The 22,432-nt window shown below is 47.0% G+C and overlaps 2 protein-coding genes across 2 annotated transcripts in view; both read right to left on the bottom strand.

The window, feature by feature from the left end:
* srpk1b (SRSF protein kinase 1b) overlaps window positions 1–1,809 on the bottom strand; it is a 55,314-nt gene extending 53,505 nt beyond the window's left edge. The window contains exons 1-2 of the mRNA XM_042088303.1: window positions 1,640–1,809; window positions 697–751 (exon numbers count right to left, since the gene is read on the bottom strand). Of these exons, the coding sequence (XP_041944237.1) occupies window positions 697–751; window positions 1,640–1,652 (68 nt within the window). The 5' untranslated portion in view covers window positions 1,653–1,809. The remainder of the gene's footprint in view (window positions 1–696; window positions 752–1,639) is intronic.
* A 2,405-nt stretch (window positions 1,810–4,214) lies between these two features.
* Window positions 4,215–22,432, bottom strand: part of mapk14b (mitogen-activated protein kinase 14b) — a 27,263-nt gene continuing 9,045 nt past the window's right edge. Inside the window, 10 exon segments of the mRNA XM_042088327.1 lie at window positions 4,215–6,615; window positions 6,884–7,057; window positions 7,294–7,372; window positions 8,218–8,297; window positions 13,044–13,115; window positions 14,117–14,162; window positions 14,164–14,232; window positions 14,623–14,670; window positions 15,740–15,769; window positions 15,939–16,050. Of these exon segments, the coding sequence (XP_041944261.1) occupies window positions 6,548–6,615; window positions 6,884–7,057; window positions 7,294–7,372; window positions 8,218–8,297; window positions 13,044–13,115; window positions 14,117–14,162; window positions 14,164–14,232; window positions 14,623–14,670; window positions 15,740–15,769; window positions 15,939–16,050 (778 nt within the window). The 3' untranslated portion in view covers window positions 4,215–6,547.

Raw genomic sequence — 22,432 nt, 5'->3', positions numbered from 1 at the left:
TGCCACAAGGTGGAGCTAAAGCAAACTTATCCCCACAGGTGAGTGACTTTTTGATCACCTTGCAAACATATGCAGCAACGGTGCATATCTTGCACAGTATAACACAGGGGCGCCATCCCAGCAGCAGGTTTCATACGCCCTGACAACAATCTCAAATCCATGCGGAAAAATGATCATGACCATGACACCAATGATACCTGGCCCCTCGAAGTCTTATTCCAACAAATCCAACCCACTGCCTACCGGTAATGAGAGTGGGACACCCCTGTCATAAAACATACTATGTAAACGAATATTCCAGTTTCATACTTGGACAGAAAGTAGCAACATACATAACACTTATAACAGATAAAACATGGCACTTTCAACTTCACAGATTATAGTTTTGGCATTGACAAGCGGATATTCATAAGTAACTACTTTGTAAACGTTTTAAGCAGCACAACCACTGTCAAGGACTGGGGAAAAGGGGCTTTTAGTCTGTTCCTAAAAAGTGTGTCATTAGGAATTTCATTTCCGCACCACTTCACTAACAAGCAGGCGGGCTGCTTCCATGCCGTTAACAATGGCTTATTTGTGGAGCGATACACAGTAACAAGGCCTGTCTGTAAAACCACCACGTTGTAACAGATACGGACCCGTTCTAACAGCGGTGTTAAACCAGAAAAAGAAAGTGCCATTGCCATGTCTACTCACTTTTTACCAGGCTTTCTGAGTTTGGCCCTTTTCTTCCGAGCCTGGAGAGCGAGAACTGAAACAGAATACAGTCAGACACTTAGAACAGTCTGCCCCACATTACATTCTAATGTGAGGTGATGAGGTATGGGTCACTTTCTTCTATCCACCTGTCATATCTGCGCATGCCAAAGTGCCATGGCACTTGCTGTCAGCTGTCGGTATTAAAAACAAAATGTGTACAGAGCTTCTCAATGATGTTCATTCATACATACACGTTTGAGAGATTCATTTTATGAAAATAACTCAAAAGTCCCTGATCACGTGGTTAGTAAATGCACCAGGTTCATTATGCTGATAAAAAAAAGCGCGCTACCACAAGGTAGCTGGCTGGGCTCATAACCACCCAATGGGCCTATATCGTAACGTTATATCATTATTTCCTGCCCACCTTGAGTCTTTCCATGTCCTAAATTTAGTAAGCACAGCAAATTCGTGGACAAAGTGTCTACTTTGTCACTCCGTTCAAGAGCTAGCTAGTAAAGTTGGACAATACATGGGTAAACTTGCATGTGTGCCATTCAAATGCTATCTGGTTACATATTGACACACGCACACAGCATTGATGTCAGTAAGTTTATTGTAACAAATATGATTATAGATCATTAGTTATGAACTGTTCTACACTTGTGGGGAAAGACAGCTGCATGAATTTAGGAGCAAACTAAGCGTAGTCTTGCTAATGTAGCTCCTATGAACATCTGCGTTAGCTCGGCAGCTAAATGCTACCTCGCTGCCAAGCATGGTTCACTATTGTCTTGCCAAGTGCTATGCCCTAGTCATTCCGTCAGAGCAGATGTTCACTGAGCATCGGTAACGTTTGACATGTGTGTCTTATTCGGCACAGTTGCAATAAGTGGTCAGTGTAGCACTACTATTGTTTGTAAGATAGCGGTCCGCTTACCCTTTCTTTCCATGTTTCACCCGTTTTTCCGCTGAGGTTCAGAGTGTCAACTTCGGCGCAGGCGTCCTGCTGATAACTTGCATACTCAAAACTCCCTCACCCTGGTCATATCAGCGTCACACCCCGACTTGGTCAATTGTACTTGAGAAGTAGATCAAGTTTCATTTGTGGGACTGTGCTGTACTGTTTTACAAAAAACAATAGCATTTTAAAACATTGCCTGTTTAGAGTTTGGAGCTTTAGCTGTGTTTCATACTGATTTATTTATTAGGCTATAAGTTAATTAGATCCTATAATCTCTGACCTAATATATAGATCAGAATAGGTTCACCAATAATATTTTAGTTAGGCTACACATCAATGCCAGTAAATTATAGTTTTCTCAGAGACTCAAAGCCATTACTGTACCATTGGCTCCATCTACTGGTTCACATCTGTGCGTTCAGGAGTGGCCAAATCAATTTGATTTTAAACTCACTGAACAGAATGCAGAATTGACGACATGAATAATACGCCTGTTACCCCAGTAGGCTATATTATTTCTAGTTTCTTTCTTTCTTTCTTGTTGTGCTGTATGGCACATGAGGTAAGGACTAGGATCCCCACCATACCTGTCAACATTTAGCTTTCCAAAAACGGGAGATTTTTTTTCCGGGGGCAGTGTTTATACCGGATCTGTGGTTGCATATTTAATACGTTTCATACACGTGTTTCAACACTGCATTTCGGTCGTTGCTTTTACCTTACCATTACCTTACGCATGCCAGTTATGTATCCACCAGCTGCCTGCCTACTTCCAAAACTCCAAAGCTGCTTGCTGTCAGATTTGGTTCCGAGGGAACAAGTTCAGTGTATCAACAACACTCAATAACAGTTTATGTGATGTGTTAATCAATTAAATTCCCAACAATTTTACAACAGCTAGTTCTTTAGTAGGCCATTCAACTAGCCCGCTTGCTTACGACGAGACTCAGGCTGCGCAGTTGGCACCCACTTCCTTATTTGGGTTTTGGGTTGCCAGGTTTTAGCCTATGACAAAACGGTTGAAATTCAAAGTAAGTGATCGCGTATGTGTAGGGTGTATTTCATACACAATCTGGCAACCTGAATGGATCAATGATTTTAAAATGATGTTTGATGGCCATGCAAATTACTGGAGTTTTCCGGGAGAAATAACAAAACGGGAGGGTGCTGGGAGATGACCTTGAAATACGGGAGAAACGAGGGAAAAACGGGAGTGTTGACAGGTATGATCTCCACTCGTCCCTGTTGAGTGCCTTCTTCTCAGTGGTGTTCCAGCTGTAACCTCTCTCCTTCGTTACACCTTCCTGGTTCGTCTCCAGGTTGTTTTGAATCTCCCTCTTTTGCCTCATCCTTCTAGGAAGGCGCTATTTTTGTGATGTCATCATATGGTTTCATATACATGCCCTAGCCCCTAGACTGTATATATCTATGTCGTAGCCATTTCCATCTCCTTGGTAACAGTATTGTTTCGATTTCCAAGCTCTCTGTTAAACTGTGTAGCTCACAATTTATCTTCCTAGGCCGAACATCCTCAAGATCTTACTGAGCCTTCATGGGGTTCATTAAATACTGTAGCAGCTACAACCAGGGGTGTTGGACTGAGGGTAAAACCAGTACTGATTACTAGGGCCCCAAGGGGAGGAAGGGCCCTTAAAAAGTCTGGAATATATGGATGAGGGTGGGACATGGGGGCCCCATCAGGACTGCCTATGCGTAGGGCCCAGGATATTGTGCTACACCCCTGGCTACAACACGCCTGTTTATGACTTGATCACATATCATATAATTGTAAAAGATGTACAGGTTTGCTCTGTAATTGTAGTGTCACTCCAGGCTCAGGTATGGTGTCCAATCTCCAGGCGACTGCACTGGTCTAATTAGTGATCTCCAGTCTAGTAAAGCTGCTTAGATGCGCACTAAATGCAAAGCCTAGCAAACTTATGATGTAAGTACATTACATGTGACTAACTAAAGATGCCCAGTGATAAGTATGGTGGAGAGAGTCTGTGTGGTTCTGGGGCTGTTTTTTACGTTCACTTAGTTTCACTTTTTAAAATAAATTATGGGAAACTTTTCCATGATATTCTAATTTTTTAAGATGCAGCTGTATTCCAAAAGCCCTGGGAAACCCATTAGGTGATGGAATCTAAAACTGAAATGCCTGGACATTTTAAATCAAAATCTGACCGCCTCAGCAGAGACACTAAAAGTGGGTCATGATTGGATTATCCAGCAGGTCAATGTTCCAAAACAGATATCACAATCAACACAAAAAGTGTTTACTGAACACAAAATCAACATTCTGCCATGGTTCCCTGATCTGAAGTCCATTGGAAACTACTGGGGTGAACTAAAGAGAGGAGAGTGAACCAGAGATGACTCTGGACAAAAGCCCTGCTATGTACTCTCCAAAATTATGGGATGTCATGGGCGAACACTAAGAGCTGTTTCATTTTTCAGCTGTGCTGCACTGAATGCATGTGCATACCTGTGTTTTCACATCATACACCCCAGAAGGACTAGAAACAGAATGACAGACAAACAAAACATGTTTTATGAGAAGACAACAATTCTGAAAAATAATTGCCTTTATTTATTAATTTTATGCAGTGGTTTTGCGTTACCTGTGTTGTTGGTAGACTGAGAATTGTTTGTGTGCACAGGGCACAAAACAACAAGACAAGGACAAGACGCTCTTTCATTTTGCAACAAAAAGAAAAGAATCACTGTATATATATATATATATATCACATTAATATATGGCAGACCTGGCTTGTCTCACCATGTAATAAATACGATGTGGACAGGTCTTCCAATTATGTGACGTCAATTTCAATACGAACCCTTTGGAGCCCTGTAAACTTGTGCCCATAAACAGTAAAACAATTCCACACACTCAGAGAGAGAGAGAGAGAGAAAGATTGAAAGAGAGAGGAGAAAGAGAGAGGAGAAAGAAAGAAAGAGGGAGGGACAGAGAGAGAGAGAGAGAGAGAGAGAGAGAGAGAGAGAGAGAGAGAGAGAGGGACAGGGAGAGCGAGCCAAGCTCCATACCGATATTGCTTCTCAGAGGTTCAACGTAATACCAGTCCATGAGGAATCCACATTTGGGAATAAACTTAAACACATGTAAAAAGAGGGGGTTGTTTGTGGGGGGCAGTCCTGGTGTGGGGGTGTTTGTGGGGGGCAGTCCTGGAGTGGGGGGCAGTCCTGGTGTGGGGGTGTTTGTGGGGGGCAGTCCTGGTGTGGGGGTGTTTGTTGTGCAGAACGAGGGGATGTGGGGAACCTGCTGTGGGCTGAGGTGATCTGGAACGGGGGATTCTGCTGGTATTGAGTGCTTCTGTTGGAGGGCCCCCACAGATGTCTGATCACTGGCTCATACACATGCTGACAGCTGTTTCTACAGTGGAACAAAATCCATTCGTCTAAATATACAAACGGTATCACACACTTTTCTTCAAACGGAACAACATGTGGATTACACAAAAACAGAAATATGAAATAAAATAAAATAATTAACATTTTAAAAAGAATCACTTTGCCATTCTAAATCAGGATTAGAAGTTCCTATAGGTCGAGAGGGCAACCTATGCACCTGCATATTCTCCGTTCTTTTCATTCAACAAAACAAATAAAGAAGTTGCAGAGAAAGGGAGCAGGAAGAGTGGACAGGACAGAGCGGCCTTGCTTTAGCCAGCGGACTGGGACGCACATTCACCTGGAGACTTCTGGGACACTGAGAGGAGGTTAAACTAAGAGGGACAGACAGCTTCTCCCCAGCAGAGGATTAGATATGTAGATCATGTCAAATGGGAATCTGGACTAAACTCAGCAGCTGTAAGGCCACTAGCTTTTGTATATCAACTCATGCGGAACCTGGACTAAGCTCACCTGCTGTAAGGTCAGTAGCTTTCGTATCATCAACTCATGCGGCTCTCTTAGGTCATTCCTGTTCTAGAGCACGGATATAGAGCGGGGTGGCTGGATACAGACAGCAGCCAGCTCATGGTCAGGCTATGTTTAAAATTTGCTAGAGTAAAACTGGAAATGGTCTACATTCTCCAAATTCAAAATAAAAAGATGACATTCTTGATTGTGAAATTGATTGACTGGCGGGCATTTGAGCCGACATTCTTTTAGAACTGAAGTCATAGAAAGACACAAACTGGGCAAAAGAGAGTGTGTGTGCGTGTGTGTCGGAGCGGTGAGAGGCTAGAGGCAGGAGAGACGTTCCTTGGCAGAGTAACTGGTAACGATGGCCGTCTGTCATAACTTATTTACACGAGTGCTTGCTAAGGTATTTATTTACACGGCTCGAACACTGGAACATGCAAGTAGACGGCAGACACAGCGCTCCGCTCTGACTGAAGACGGAAAACTAGAAAACCTGGAGAAAATTCTTAAGCGCTGCTTCCAAAAGTCTCTTTTTGGGAGAACTCATACCCCAACCTATGCAGGCATAGGCTATACACTGTGCACAACAAATAGCATCTGCTTATTTGCTTTGCATGTCAAAATTTCCTGTTCTGTATTGTCATGGCTGTCCGTGTATTTGCTAATTCAGAAAAAGCATTCACGTTAGATGTCTTCTGCGTCCTCCGTGCGTCAATATATCGATCGAAGCGGTTTCTATTTTGAGGTTTGTTTTCAAACCCACATTTCATAACAGGTAAGGGGAGGAGCCGAAGATATTGCCTTGTTTGACCTTTGACCTACGGAGGGACCCACAGCTGACGATTCAGCTACAGGCACTTTGAGATCATCCATTTCCTGTTTGTGTTCCTGTTGGGGGAGAGGGGGTGGGGAGATTGGTCCAGTGGGGGGCAGTGTCCTCTGCGGCCGGCGAGAGGGGACTGGACCACGCATGACGTCACGTCTCTCCCTCCCTCACGACTCCATCTCGTCTTCGTCGAGGGGCGGAGGGACAAAGCTGACCAATTCCTCAAACGTCAGCCCTGCAGGGAGGGGGAGGGGGGGGGGGCATTGTCCATCATATGCACTAATCACCTGTCACTCTGATCACCTCATAGTAAGCTCACTCAACGCATGGACAAAAGCTACATTAATAACACATTTTTTACCTGTTAAGATTTTGCTTACAGAACCCATAAATATTCTCGTTTTATTAACATTTAATTTCCAGTTCAGAGACTACTTTAGCACTGGCACTTCTGCAATGCCAGCAGGTCTGTGTGTGTGTGTGAGTGTGTGTGACACACTCACGTTTCCACTCGTCAATCTCCAGCTCGCGGCTCTCAAAGCTCTGGTCATACGGCTCTGCCTCAGGCTCGTCGTCCGGGTCGTGGTACTGGGCGAAGTACGGGTGGGCCAGGGCCTCAGACGCCGTGATCCGCTTATCCGTGTCCAGCACCAACATCTTCTCCAGCAGGTCGACGGCTGTGTGTGGAGAGGTCCAAACACAGAGGTTTACACACACACACACTTAAAGCTCAACAGAACTGTGTGTGTTTGTTTGTTCTCTCTCTCTCTCTCTCTCTCTCTCTCTCTCTGAATACACCACCCCTTTCATTCCAATCAAGGTTCTAATCAGAATAAAAGAGTCCATGTAATCCCACCCAGTGTCTAATTCTCTGCAGAAGAACTCATGCTCATACTGCTTTTAAATCACCTACCTGTTGGGTTTGCCCCAATGAACACGTCTGCAAAGTTCCTTTTTGGCATTTGGGGGAGTGAGTTGATGTAGTTTCTCGCCTGCATTCAAAAGACAAACACACCATTACTCTGCTGAAGTCCACACACACAGACACCTCCTTAACCTCTCCACGCAGCACTGCATGATAGACTCCTCATCAGGACCACACAGCCAGACAGGAGTGGGAGGCAGCTTGTGCTCGGAGCAGGCAACGGTGCTGATTATAACTCACGGGCCAAACAGTGACCACATGACCACAGCAGTCAGGCGAGAGGTCAGAGGTCAAAGCGATCAGGTAAGCAGCACAGACAGGACAGGACAGGAGGTAATTATTATTATTGAATGGCACTGATTCACTTGAAATGAAGTCCGGCGTCAGCTATCTCTCTTCTCCTGGCTACAGCTACAGCTTCTCTCCTCAGTCCTTTCAAAGTGTGCTCGTACCCAGGACCTGTTCAGTTAGTCCCGTGGCCACTGTTTTAGGACTACCATTGCACACGGCTGCATTAGTCAACCTGTGTGAGCATCTCACCAACAGGGCAGAGGCTATGGGAGAGGTCAGGGCAGAGGTCATGGGTTCAGGGGGTAGTGGATCAGATCCATTCACACAAACCGCCTGTGGATATTACCTTAAGGTGGAGGACAGCAAACTGATGGTCAGGTGAGCGGGTCAGAGAACTTATTTCCTAGGCATCTTTCACTGGGTGTCAAACTGGACTAGACTGGACTTTTAAATGTCTAATTTCTCGTTTTCCCCACAGGGGACAAAATGGAAATGTGCTCTGCTTTTGGGGGCGCTATGCAGTTTTACTACCGATGGCTTCAACCTATACAGCCACGTCATCTGAAAGGTCATCCGTAGGTTGTTTGAAGGTCATCTGGAGGTCATGGGGGCGGTTCTCACCTCATGACTGGGCATCCTGCTTATAAGGGAGGCAGGCGGAGTTCCCGTCAGCCTCATTATCTGCTGAAGCTGGTTTATATCTTACGCACAGTCAAGGGCCAAACAACACACGAACAAACAAACAAACAAACAACACACAGCACCTCTACTGTCCCATCACCACACACCTCCTCATTGGTCTCCATGGCAGCAGAGAGGGGTGGGGTGTGGGGGAGGAGAGAATGGAGGGCAGAAATTGGAGCTTAAACACACATAAACACACACAAACAAACACACACACACACACAACACAACAGACACACATGCAGTGTTGCATACTACACACACAGGCTTGTGAGGCCTACATGAGAAAGCAGTTAAGATCAGAGAAAGCTTCACTCCACTCAGAGGTCAGAAAGCCGCTTGCCCCATCAGTCATGTATCCAGTGCACACATCAGAACTTTTTCCAGGACAGCACACTCATATAATTACACAAGATGAAAGGAGGAGTAATTACAACATGCCTGAGATGGACAGACAGAGAGAGGGAAAGGGAAAGAGAGAGAGAGAAAGAGTGACAGAGAGAGGAAGAGAGTGAGAGAAAAAGAGTGAGACAGAGGGCAGGCAGTAGTGTCCGGGCAGACATTGCACACACACACACACACACACAGGCTCTGCTCTGGTCAGCTCAAACACAAGCAGGTCTCATGCACTCACAGACTCTGAAGAGATTTTCATCAAGAGTTCTGAGCCAGGCGTCCCCACCAGCATCATGATAAGCTTCAGCTGGTCAATATCTTCCAGACCACATAAAGGAAAACTCAAGGCTGCATGGAGGCTCCCCAGGACCGTCAGAGGGTCAAAACTCCACCCAGGGTATTTGAGGACAGCAAATCGTACCCTGCATTTGACCAGGGCTACATCTGTGTTGATTTTTAGTGTGAACGCTTACCCCCGGCTCAGCCACATCCAGGCAAGACAGATTCCCCTGAACACATGCACAGACACACACACGGTGTGACGCGGCTTCTCAGCTGAAGCGGTGGACAGAGGGTAGGGGTGTGTGCCAGGTCCAGAGGACGAGGAGGGCATGGGTGGTGCAGGAGAAGAGGCCAGATCAGATCTCACCTAGTGGTGTGGTCTTATATTGTGCAGATAACACGATTTGTCTTCCACAATGGTCTTTTATGATTGACTATGTCAGACTAGGCGATCGAAGAACCATAAATTCTTGTGCGAGTCCTGGTCGGGAGTTTGACCACATTACAAAATCATGTAGCCTATCGTAGACTACTCGTTGCGGAGATTTGAGGAGATTCCTCAAAAATTCTAACAAGCTAGACTTTTGGTCGTGGAATTGTGGAACATCGCAGACGATAAATTGCTGATCATTGAATATGTCACATTACAAGACGCATTCCTCCTTCGGCGTCGTTCCCAACCCTTCATATTCGAACACTGAAAATGTGTCGGCTACGACAAAATCATAGCGAAATCGGGCTGAAATCGTGTAATCTGCATAGGCCATTAGTGTTAGTGAGGAAAATGGGACAACAGGCATGCGTGGGTGACATCAGATAACAAGTTCACTCTAGACCAGATCACAGCCAGATCTCAGGCGGATCCATTTCAGGATGAGCAGCTCTGAGGCATGACTGTGGTTTAAGATGAAGAGCAGTGACATGCTGAGAGTTGACACTAGAGGGCGCTATTGAGACATGATGCAGACAGGCAGGAGCCTGGGCATGTGGCATGCGACTGCTGTGCCGAGCCTTCCAGCACACACTCTTTGCCAAGCAGTGGACCAGTACCACAGCCATGCCAAACAGAGGACCCTTCTAATGGCCCACGACAGAACTGGACGCACAACAGTCATTCATTTGATAGCAAAACATCACACAACTAAACATCCCAAAACCAAATGCAACAAACTGGGAAGTATTTGTCCACAGGGAAAACCGTAGGCATTCTGGCCCTCTCTTCTTCCTCTTCTCGAATCTCTTCCCTCAACTAAAGCCGGCCTTACATTCTACGATTTTCGTGTGATTTCACAGTCGGCGACTAAATTTCCAAAGTCGGACAGAAATCATGTACTGGAGTCGTGGTGCGCTTCCGTCAACTAGATTGTTTAGTGTAAGGTGCCAATCTTAGCGGTTTTAAGTCAGTCAGAGTCAGTCTTTTTCTAGTTTTGCCGTTACGACAATATCAAACATGGTTGATATTATCGCAAGTCTTTTAGTCGTGGCTCATGCAAATAGTGACGTGAACAGTGTAAAAATCAATAGTGAGCTCACTCCAACACCAAACAGGAAGTGGCAAAATAGGCGATAGCTGTAGCCTATTCCTGGGTTTCATCAGGTCCCTTATCACAGGTGTATTAATCAAGCACCAAGCAGTCTGCATTCATAATCTAAGTGCTTGATTTTATACATCTGTGGCAAGGGATGTGATGAAACCCATGAATATGATAATTTGTTATTTTGTTTCTTATATCGGTTAGGGATGTCACACATTAAACAATGCTGCAGAACACGAAAATATGACATTGATATGAGTAGGCTATTGTTTGAGTTCCTGTTGATATCTAGTGCACGATGGAAAATAAGTAAAAGGAATCTAGTTGCAGTCTTGTAATCAGTGACCCTGCAAGATCCCTAGTCGTTGCAAAATCATAAATCTTAAAAACTCGATTACTTGTCTTTTGAAGTCTTTCAGTGTAAGGAGGGCTGTAGACATTCTCTGAATACCTGCGTGCCATCAAAGCCGCTAATAGAACGCTTTGCACATGTCTGACGGTTCTGCAATCCTTGCATGCTGCGTAAATATTTTTGGTTTGGCAGGCGTTGGCTTCTTGCCCTGCCCACCCCCATTATGCATGTGGTGAATGGATGGGCGAGACACACCGTTCCACACACACAGTTCCACACACACAGTTCCACACACACACACTGCGCTCGTAGACAGAACGGATAGAATGACTTTGTTTGTCTCCGTAAAGGTCATGGCAGCAGACGGCTGGTTTCACACGCAAAACTACAAACTGTTATTGTACAGAGTTGTGTGCTGTTACCTGATCATGATAGTGTGAGTGTGTGTGTCTGTGTGTGTCTCTCTCTCTCTCTTACACACATGCACACACACACGTACGTCACCAGATAAACAGAGAACTGGCAGAGAGTGGCTGTTAAGGGAGGGAATGAGGGCAGACTCCAGCTGATGTTATCAATATAACACTTTCCTGGAACTGTGGTTCAGACCGTCCTCTGAGTGTTTATAAGAGAGTGATAGTACTGATAGTGCTCTCACCAACTCCCAACAATAACAAAAACAAAGCTTCTGTATGAAGGGTGCTTATGTGTGTGTGTGTGTGTGTGTGTGAGAGTGTGAGTGGGGCCTGTTTACCAGTGCCACAGGCAAGGTTTGTGTGAGTGAAGTTCATTCTGCCACAGAGGCAGTTAACCCAGTGAGTCACACTGACTCCAAGAAGACTGTCGAGGCTGAGTCATTCTCTATGGAGCCGCCGGTGAACAGGACCGGCCAGCTGACCAGCCGGCCTGCCTGCCTGTGCACTGTGCAAGTACAGCCTCTGACCCCTAGAGGGCAGCAGTGAGGCAATCCAGGTTAAAGTTGGGCCAGTGTGTGACGGCGCCCATGTGCCAGCTGGGACTGCAGTGAGTCCTCCACATGGTCACTTGATATCCTCTGCCCTGCACTCTACACAACCTCACCCCAGACACTGATGGTGGGATGGACTTTTGACCACAGTGTATGTGCAACATAGCCTGGCGGGCCATCCTATATCATTGAAATGTATAGTCTGGAATCGAACCATTTACCTCGCTTAATCCAAGGGGCGGGCAGAGAATTGTCTTTCAAACTGCCTAGGCATGCAATAGGCCAGCATTAACGACCATATCCGTATCCGGTCGGCAAAACGGCAAATACATCCTTCTTCGAAAGGAATGACTTCAGTGCATTGTGTTGCTCAACTTTCAAAGAAAAGCACAAGTCCAACTCCTCCAAAGTTGACGCCAACGCCTATTCAAACAACCGCTCTTCGTTAGCCATAGCCACCTTCCTTGTTGTTCACCGTCACAGGACTGTCGTTATCCTGTTAAGCCCGCCTTAAGACTCTCTAACAAAATAGAGCGCTGTGATTGGATGAAGTCCACGCCGTCAGCCAATAGAAATCCCTATGGTTTGATACTAGACGTACAGGCTGAGCAAATTAATTTGCCGCCGCTAGGGTGCATCTAGATTTCTAGGCTATGTGCAACACATTTAAACAAACAAGGAGTAGATTCGGATTAATTGCTTACGCTTTTATCTGATAGCAAGAGCTAGGCGGGGAATCAGATTCCTTTCTTATGCCTTATATGATACCAGCTGTGTGGAGATTCTGATCATTTAGAACAGCTGTGCTCCATTGAACATGCAACTGAAGCAGAATGTTCACGGAGCGCATGCAGTAACAATGCACTTCCTCTGGACAATGGAATGGGCAACACCACATGTGACAGCGGCACATATGGACTGTGGACATTCGGAAAAAAATGAAAGAAAATGGAGCCCCATCTTCTAATTGTATTTTTGCTTTGGCTGCTATGTGCCTTGCAAACGATCCGCTCCTGTTCTGCGATCAGAGCTGGCCGGCCGCTTCTCCTTATATGGGAACAGCGATGACGGAGACTAGCCGCCATTCAGACCTACTGCTGCACAGGGACGCTCACACCAGGGGGCTGTCAAACCCACTACTTTCACTCAGACGACAACAAAACGAACAACGGAAACAAAACAGAGTAAACAAAGTACAGCACAGAGAAAACAGATGCAGCGTGAAGGATACGGTCTGTTCCAGGGAAGAGGGTTCGTCCAGTCAGCAGCTCCGCCATGATGCAACCCACCGACCAGATGTCAACTGCAAAACACACACACACACACACACACACACACACAGACACACACACTTAATCCTCTCCTACTCACTTCAGTTAATTAGCACAATCTTCCAGACATGGTTGGCTGTAGTTTTCCTTTCACAATCCTTCTTAGATTTGAACTGACCATGCTGAACATCTGCAACACTTTAAAGAAGGCTGGATTTATCTGCAACACTTTAAAGAAGGCTGGATATAGGTGTTTTTAAGGTGATCCTCCAGCAATGATTTGGTGCTGGCGTCAGATTATTATTATTATTACTATTTATTTACAACTATATTTATTGATCACATTTTACTTTATTACTTGACTTAATTTGATCGCTGTTTTTCTTGTCTTTCCCGTGTAGGACTAACTGTTTGCCGCCCTATCGACTCCTTGTTCCTCAATAATGTATTACTGCATTGTCAACTCTTAACGGCCTGACTTGACCAATGTTTGGACTGTCAGTCACCGAGCCCGTTATCCAACACTCACTCACTCAGACGGTCCCCTGCTTGACCTTATCCAAGAACATGTCGGAGGGCCCGCATATACTGTACAGCTGTGTGTGTCTGTGTGTGTGAACGCGTGCGTGCCTGGGTGTGTGCACGCGTGCGTGTGTGTGTCCATCTGTGTATGTGTGTGTGTGTGTGTGTGTGTGTGTGTGTGTGTGTATACTCACTCAAACTGTCCCCAGCTGGCACTCATCTAAGAACATGTTAGAAAAACACACCACGGCGCAGTGCGCGCCAGGTGCAATGGGACTTTTCCTCTTATCAGTCTCACCCCACACTGGCCATTTCAACATGGCACCGGGCAAGCAGTGTAGGTGACCTACAGTCAACAATAGTGTTTCTACCGGTCATGTTGTAGTGAGTAGGTGATCTAGAGCCGACAATACTGTAATGTCCCTACTGGTCATATTGCAGTGGGCAGTGAAATTGACCTGTAGTCGGCTGTAATGTTCCTGCTGGTCATATGGCAGTGACCTGTGCCTACCTGTCATGTTGTAGTGCATCCAGTTGAGCATGATCTCTGGCGCCCGGGTACCAGCGCGTTGCCACGTAGCCGGTCATCTCATCGTCCGTGTGTCGCGCCAGACCAAAGTCCAGAATCTACAGAGACGTGAGGAGAGATGTTGTTTACACAAAATTATTCAAATTTGACTGCTCAGAGAAAACATGTTTGCCGCAAACATTTAAACGTTCACGATCTCTGTTCAAGGACTAAAAACACCTCTGCTGTTCACAAAGAGTGTAAGAGTAAGAGTTAGTGTGTATGTGTTACCTGTTTTTTCATGTGTGTGACAGGATATTTGAGTGTGTGTATTATGTATGCGTATGTATATATGCAAATATATATGTGTGTGTGTGTGTGTGTATGTGTACATACTGCCTCAGTCAGTTCACGAGTGTGAGAAGATGTGTACGTGTGTGCATGTGTGTGTGGTACATGCGCACATGTGTGTTTTGTTTGATTTGGGATTAATGTCTTTGCTCACTTACCTTCAACTCACAGTCCTCGTTTACTGCCAGGTTACTAGGCTTCAGGTCCTACAGAGAGATGGGGGAGGGAGGGAGAGAGGGAGAAGAGGGAGAGAAAGAGAGAGAGAGAGGAGGGGGTCAAGGGATGGATAGAGATGTAGAGTAAGGGGGAGTAAAAGATGAACAGAAAGACAGATGAGAACATAAACGAAAGAGAAAGATGAGCGAGAGCGAGAGAGAGAGTGAGAGAGCGGGAGAGAGGGAGGGAGAGAGAGAGTGAGAGAGCGGGAGAGAGGGAGGGAGAGAGAGAGCGAGAGAGCGGGAGAGGTGTTTTAGTGTTATGGTCCTCTGGTTTCTCTGCTCTCATTAGTGCGGGCCATAAAGTGCTCATGGTGAGCAGAGCTCCATGCCTGATAACGACCCTGATGGAGCGCTGCTTGTTTACCAGAGCACCCACATCTCCACCCACATCTCCACCCAGCCAGCTCTCTCTGCCCTCTGCCTCCACACCATACCCTCCCTGCCCTCATAAACCCCCCCCCCCCATGGCTCTAATCTACCTCGCTAATGCCCCAACAACACCCTCAATCCCACCCTACCCCAGTCTAATACCATAGCCATACTTCCCCCACAACAGCCACTGCACCCAATGGTCTAATCTACCTCACTAATGCCCCTGGCAGCACCCTAAACCACCCCCACCCCTGAGGCTATAGAGCTGTCTGCCACACAGGGCTGTTTACATGCAGGGGCTCTCGGGCACACCAAGAAAGCTGCCGTGAATATTATGATCTGGATGTGTCCTGGATATTATGTTCTGGATGTGTCCAAGATACTATGGTCTGGATGTGTCCAAGATACTATGGTCTAGATATGTCCTGGATATTATGGTCTGTGTTTCCTGGATATTATGGTCTGGATATTATGGTCTAGATGTGTTCTGAATATTATGGTCTGGATGTGTTCTGAATGTTATGGTATGGATGTGTCCAGGATATTATGGTCTGGATTTGTCCTGGATATTATGGTCTGGATGTGTCCTGGATGCAGCCCATATGTGTGTGGTCCCTAGCACAGAGCTGAGCTGGTATCTAGATTAAGGCCTCAGGGAATAAGGTTTCACATTTCAATCACTTACTCTGTGGATGATGTCTGCAGAGTGGATGTACTGTAGAGAGAGATAGAGAGAAAGAGAGACAAACAAGCATGTTAGAAAATGAAGAGGAGTGGATCGATATGGCAGTCATTACAAGAGCTCCCATCATAACATTATAAATGAAACGGCGTCAAGCGTCTCCAGGGACGCATTCATCCCATAATAATCCTGCTGCACTGACCTTTAACCCGCGGAGAATCTGGTAGATGAGGAACTGCACATGGTCGTCCGTCAGCTTCTGGCACTTGACGATGTTGTTGAGATCGGCGCCCATCAGGTGCGTCACCAGGTACCTGCCATGGCAACAGACAGGTGTCACAGCGACGTCACAGCAACAACATCAGCATCATCAACATCAACATCAACAGCACGTTCTAGCACAACTCAGCAAGACATGAATAGTGGACCTGCAGAGACTGGCCAACTGCCTTGAATAAACGCAGTGGCCAGCCCTGACCTAGATAGATAGATAGATAGATAGATAGATAGATACTTTATTGATCCCCAAGGGCAAATTCAAAATTCAAAAAACCTCAGGACCGTAAAACCATTTAATGGGCAATTCTACCTGTGCTGTGCCATTAAAACAGGCAAGTTCCACCAAGCAGCTCATCTACCTGGCTGAAGAGCTGTGCTAATTAGAATCAACTGGTTTAGTGAGCGGATGGAACGAGTACACGATATGATGTGATGGATCTGATACAGCGGTACCAAAGTCCTTATGGGCCATCTTGGGAACACACTTTGGGCAGTTATTCCTATTCAAGTGAATGGGGTGGCATACAGGAAGGGGTGGGATTTATGTGTAGACTACAGCCATATTGGCGTTATGAACTAACCCCATGCATTTCTATGGAGGATTCTTGGAGTGCTGTCTCCTTCTTGAATTTCCCCTGGGGATCAATAAAGTATCTATCTATCTATCCTCATTAGAAAGTCTCTGACGGTATATCTAATGGCTTCCTCATCTCTGAGGTCCTGTCGTCCACCAGTCCAAACCTGCACATGCTGTCTCTCTCTCTCTCTCGGCGTCTGCTTCCTGCCCGGCCCAATTCAAAACCTCTCTTTCATTCACGCCATCTGTCTGGAAAGGAACGCAACCCAACCATGCAATCATGGAATGTGGACGCACGCGTGCATGCACACACTGGGCCTGGTGCAGGGGTGGAGCCATCTTATGTGACTGACAGCTAGTGCAGCCTATGGTGTGGTGGACCCTGCCCAGCCCTGCCCATGACCAGATGAATGTGCTGGGCAGCAGGGCCCCTGGGTGGGGAAAGAGGAGGGGGGAGGGGTGGGGAGAGAGAGCTCAGGGCTGCCTGGCAAAGGCTCCTCTTGCTGGGGAAGGATTCTGGCCTGCTGGGCTGGAGTGGACTGGGTCTCCTGTGAGCCAACTGCACTGCAACACTACGGCCCAATGCACACTCACACATAAATGCTTTAGTTTGGATCCAAGCAGGAAAAACAAGATCTAAATACTTTTGGAGGAGTCATTTGACAAGGCGACGGGTCGACATGGCTCACATACTTTTACAGGTTGTGCCATGTAGAGCACTCAACGCTTCAGGATAAACAAAACAATTCCGTCTCCATATTTGCATGCTCCCTTTGTTGGCTGAGACTGAGCAAAGACTTTGCCAGTATTTTTTGTCTCCACACACACACACACACACACACACACACACACACACACACACACACACAGATACACCTCTCCAAATGAAGGGTGGGAAACATTGGGAACGTTTGCTCTTCCGCCCACACACACTTACTCACACCGGAAAAAAATCTCACTTACCCTCACACTCACTCATGCTGATTGCCTCCCCCTCCCAACATGTGTATGCATATGAGTGTGTGTGTGTGTGTGTGTGTATATAGGCCATATTCTTAGCTGCTGTGGTCATGCATCTTCTAAAAATGAGGACACGGAGTGAGTGGGAGAGAGGGAAGGGAAAGAGAGAGAGAGAGAAAGCACAAAGACACAAAGAGAAGAAGTGAAATGAGAAAAGAAGAGACTACAGTGACAAAAAAAGAGGAAGAAAGAAAGAAACAAGCAAACAAGGAAAGAAAGAAAGAAAGGGGGCAATTGACAGAGAAAAGAGAGGATGATTGAGCTGGAAACAAGAGTGAATGAGAAGGCAGGAATGGAAACAGAGGAGAGTGAGCAAGGAGGGATGGAAAGAGAGAGGGTGAGAGAGAGAGAAAAAAAGAAAGAGAGGGATAGAGGGAAAGAGAAAGAGAGAGAGGGGGAGAGATGGGGGGGGGGGGGGGGGGGTGAGACAGGGGGAAGTGAAAGTGAAACCAGTAAGAGCAGCTGTGTGTCCTACCAAACCAACATTAAACCAACCCTTCTGAAATCAAAACTATGAGTGTGTGTGTGTGTGTGTGTGTGTGTGAGTGTGTGTGTGTGTGTGTGTGTGAGTGTGTGTGAGTGTCTTTCATATTTCCATGGCCAGGGAGGCACCCCACCAAGGGGAGCTGGGCAGCTAAACCCCATGACAGAGGAGCTCTTGTTCCCTCAAACCTCCTGCCTCACCCTCCCTCTCTCTTCTCCCTCATTCTCCTCCTCTTCATCCATCCATCCCTCCCTCTCTGTCTCACTCCTTCACTCCTTCCCTCCCTCCCTCTCCCTCCCTCCCTCCCTCCCCCTCCCCTCTCTCTCTCTCTCTCTCTCCCTCTCTCCCCCTCTCCCTCTCCCTCCCTCTCTCTCTCCCTCTCCCTCCCTCTCCCTCCCTCTCCCTCCCTCCCTCCCTCTCTCTCCCTCCCTCTCTCTCCCTCCCTCTCTCTCCCTCTCTCTCCCTCTCTCTCTCTGACCGTAGGGAGCCTGTCCCACTGGCCTGTGTGTGGCCTGGGCAGAGACTTCCTGTCTCTGCTGGAGCGCTAAAGGGGAAAACAGACGTGCATTTGATCAAGAGCAGCTAAAGAACACACTCCCACTCAGGTGACCAGTCATCCACCACCCGTCAGTGTGTTGACGTGTGTGTGCGTGTGTGTGCGTGTGTGTGTGTGTGTGTGTGTGTGTGTGTGTGTGTGTGTGTGTGAGAGAGAGAATGAGAGAGTGAAAGACTTTGTGCAACTGGGTGTCTTTGTGTATGCATATGAGAGTGTGAGTGTGTGTGAGAGAGAGTGTGTTTGTATGTGCATATGAGAGTGTGTGTGAGAGAGAGAGAGTGTGTTTGTGTGTGCATATGAGAGTGTGTTTTTTTGCGTGCATATGAGAGTATTAGTGTGTGTGTGTGAGAGAGAGAGAGAGTGTGACTGTGTATGTTTGCGTGTGCATATGAGTGTGTGTGTGTGAGAGAAAGTGTGCTGTGCAACTGAGTGTGTTTTGGGAGAGCATGGGAGACAGTGTGTGTGTGTGTGTGTGTGTGTGTGTGTGTGTGTGTGTGTGTGTGTGTGTGTGTGTGTGTGTGTGTGTGTGTGCGCGCATATGAGAGTGTGTGTGCAAAGGAGTGTGTTTTAGTGAGCATGTGAGTGTGTGTGTGTGATCATCTTGTCAGTGGCCTCTCTGCTGCTCTGTGTATTGTTCAGGAGGGGCGCAGGCACGGGAGGGCGGCTGTTTTGTTGCCATGGAGACAGTGCATGCACGTGCTGCGTCTGCACCGGTCCGCTTCTGACACAGGCTCAGGACAGAACGGTCAAGAACATCTGCAGTCTGTCCCATAACTGAATTATTTAACCTTCAAAAGATCAATAACTATTGATTAACTACTGTTTCCTTGTCTTTTACCGCATGAAAACGACTGACAACACGTGAGCTGGTGAGCATGTAGACAAGCACCTGACAAACCAAGACAATAAGGAGGTAAAGAATAGAGAGACAGACAGAGAAAAGAGAGGGAGAAAGAAAGAAAGAGGGAGAAGATGAGAGGAGAGGAAATAGGAAGAGAGAGCTGCAGTTGAAGCAGAGGTGGTTCGACCTGTAGTTAGTCAGCCTGGCTGAGTTTCACAAAGCTATCAGCTATCGCTGCTGGCACAGTCTCCTGGGCCACGCCCACTTCCCCCACCCACCCGGCCCATGACTCATCCTCCGGCTACCCAAAGCAGGACAGCTCTACCTCCTCCGCCTGCACAGCAAGCTTCCCTCGTACTCTCCACATCAAGCACTCCAGAAAGAAGACAAACTGCTAGTTAGCTTTAATAAGCTTTAGCCACAACAGCTGACCTTTGACCTATTACTGCATATTACATCACACATGAGTGTACAGTACAGTGAAAATCAAAAACTTAGCCTTCCCAGGAAACAGGGCTGGATAATGTTGGCTAACATACACCCCCTCCACCCAGAACTTTTAACATTGACTTGCTACAGACAGCCTCTGCCCACAACGATCTTCAAACCCTGTGCAGAGAGCTTGCTAGCGTTAGCCAGCACACACAGTCTCTCTGCACCAGAACACAAAGCTAGTTAGCGCAACGTTAGCATGCATGTGGTCTGTTGCAGAGGCCAGGGATTGCATTAGTTTTGGGGGAGGAAAAAACATGTTTACTCACACGTCGTTAAACTCCTTCAGAGTGACATGGGGGCTGAACACATCCAAGAGGCCAATCACCTGAAACACACACACACACACACACACACGTCGAAGGGTCAAAGATCAAACAGTACAAATACAACTATAATAGTACAATATTTCCCAGTGGATTGATAATGCATCTGTCTGTCTGCAACAATAATCATAGTATTATTCCATCTTACATTTTCTAAGGCCAAGCAGTGTACACGCCAGAGTCAGTGAATAGCATGAGTTTCTGTCACATGTCAGTTGAGAACAACGTCCATGGTAATGTCCACAACTAGCACAATTTAACACAGACCACCAGCTCTGGTAGGGTGTGAGATAACCCTCTAAAAAGGTAAACACACACAAGAGAATCCACAACAGATGGAGGCTACATTACATTCATCCAGAGTCAGCTGTGTGTCCAAGTCAGTCTGGCAGATCAACGGGCATTTACTAATCCCATGACACACACGGGAAATCCCTCGCTGGTAACACATTGATCTGCAGCCCTCAACAGTGAATCACAGTGTGTCTCAGCTCCTGACTGAGGTGGCATGTGTACACACACACGCACACACACGGTGAATGTCGGTCAGAGAACATCCGTGTGTGTTCACTCTCACTGTGGAGTCACCAACAGAGTTCAGCACACAACAGCATCAACACACAGCAAGGGCCATGGGAGAGTGTGTGTGTGTAACTGTGTGTTTCTGTAAATTTGTGAGTGTCTTTGAGCATGTGTCTTTGTGTGTGTGTGTGTGTGTGTGTGTGTGTGTGTGTGTGTGTGTGTAGGCATGGTTATGGGAGCTATAGCAGCCTTCATGCCCACCATGCCCTCGAGGGATGGAGTGGGTGGCACAGACACCCCCTGCTGGCATACGCCCAGGCAGGGGGCACAGGCTGATGTGATTGGCTGGCTCAGGAGTGCAGGCTGCTGTGATTGGCCAGCTCTTGACAAAAACAAAGAAGCAGGAGCTATGAGAGGGAGAGAAGTCACCTGACAACAGCAGACAAATGAGTCCCATTTCTTCAGGACACACACACACACCTACCTACTCAGGCACACAGGAACAAATACACACACCAAACCACATACACACACACACACACAGACAAACCACGGACACACACAGACAAACCACGGACACACACACACACACACACATTCCTATTCAACACACAAAACATACACACGCATAGAAACAAACACACACACCACACACAGACAAAACACACACACCCATTCCTATTCAACAGTGACTTGTGCATCAACTCACACCTTTCTGTGTGGATTGTGCCCTTTATTCTGTTAGCTAATGCCACTCTGCAGTGGGTTTGAGCACTCAGGAAGTGAGAGGCCAACACGAGTCTTTTGTGAATTCCCATTTTCGGAGGAGGAGGGCCTCCGTGGGCCGCTGTGTTGCATAACACAGCGAGAGTGTGTCGTGGAGTCAGAAACGCACTCCTACACACACACACACACACACACACACACACACAGGGAGAAATCAGTGGATGTCTCCCCAGCACGCCGGTGCCCTTCAACGCTTTAGTGAGCAGACGTGACAAGTGCCTTCAAGAGTGATCGCCAAGGAAACCAGCTCGTAATGAAAACAAAAACAGGAACTAAACTTCTCCAAGGGCTCCCCCCTACTCAGCTCCTCTGCCAGAGTGTGAAAGTGTGTGTGTGTGTGTGTGTGTGTGTGCGCGTGTGTGGGGTGGGTGGGTGGGGGGGGGGGGGGGGGGGGGGGGGGCGGCACTGTGACATACTGCCTGCAGCCTTGGAGAGAACCACTTCCTACTGATACGACAGGCTAGATGACGCTGCAAGAAACGCTATTGACATTATTGAGATATAAAGACGAGAGTTTACAGGGCAGTGGAGCTGAGGGCACAGAGAGATGTGGAACTGCAGCAGAGGTCGCACCTGTGCATCATCTGAGTTGCACTGACATTTGGAGATAGTGCCTCCACACTTCTTATTGTATACTGCCATGTGTGTGTACTCAGGTGATTTTGTGTGCATGTGTGTGTGTGTGTTTTCTTAACTCAGGTCATGGCAGGTGTGTGTGTGTGTGTGTCTGTGTGTTCTTCACTCAGGTGTGTGTGTGTGTGTTGGGTACTCACATTCTCATGCTTCATGTGCTTGAGTAGGCGCAGCTCGCGG

This window comes from Alosa sapidissima, chromosome 4 (genome assembly GCF_018492685.1).
Source record: "Alosa sapidissima isolate fAloSap1 chromosome 4, fAloSap1.pri, whole genome shotgun sequence".
Taxonomy (NCBI): domain Eukaryota; kingdom Metazoa; phylum Chordata; class Actinopteri; order Clupeiformes; family Clupeidae; genus Alosa; species Alosa sapidissima.
This window is presented reverse-complemented; position numbering and strand designations above follow the sequence as displayed.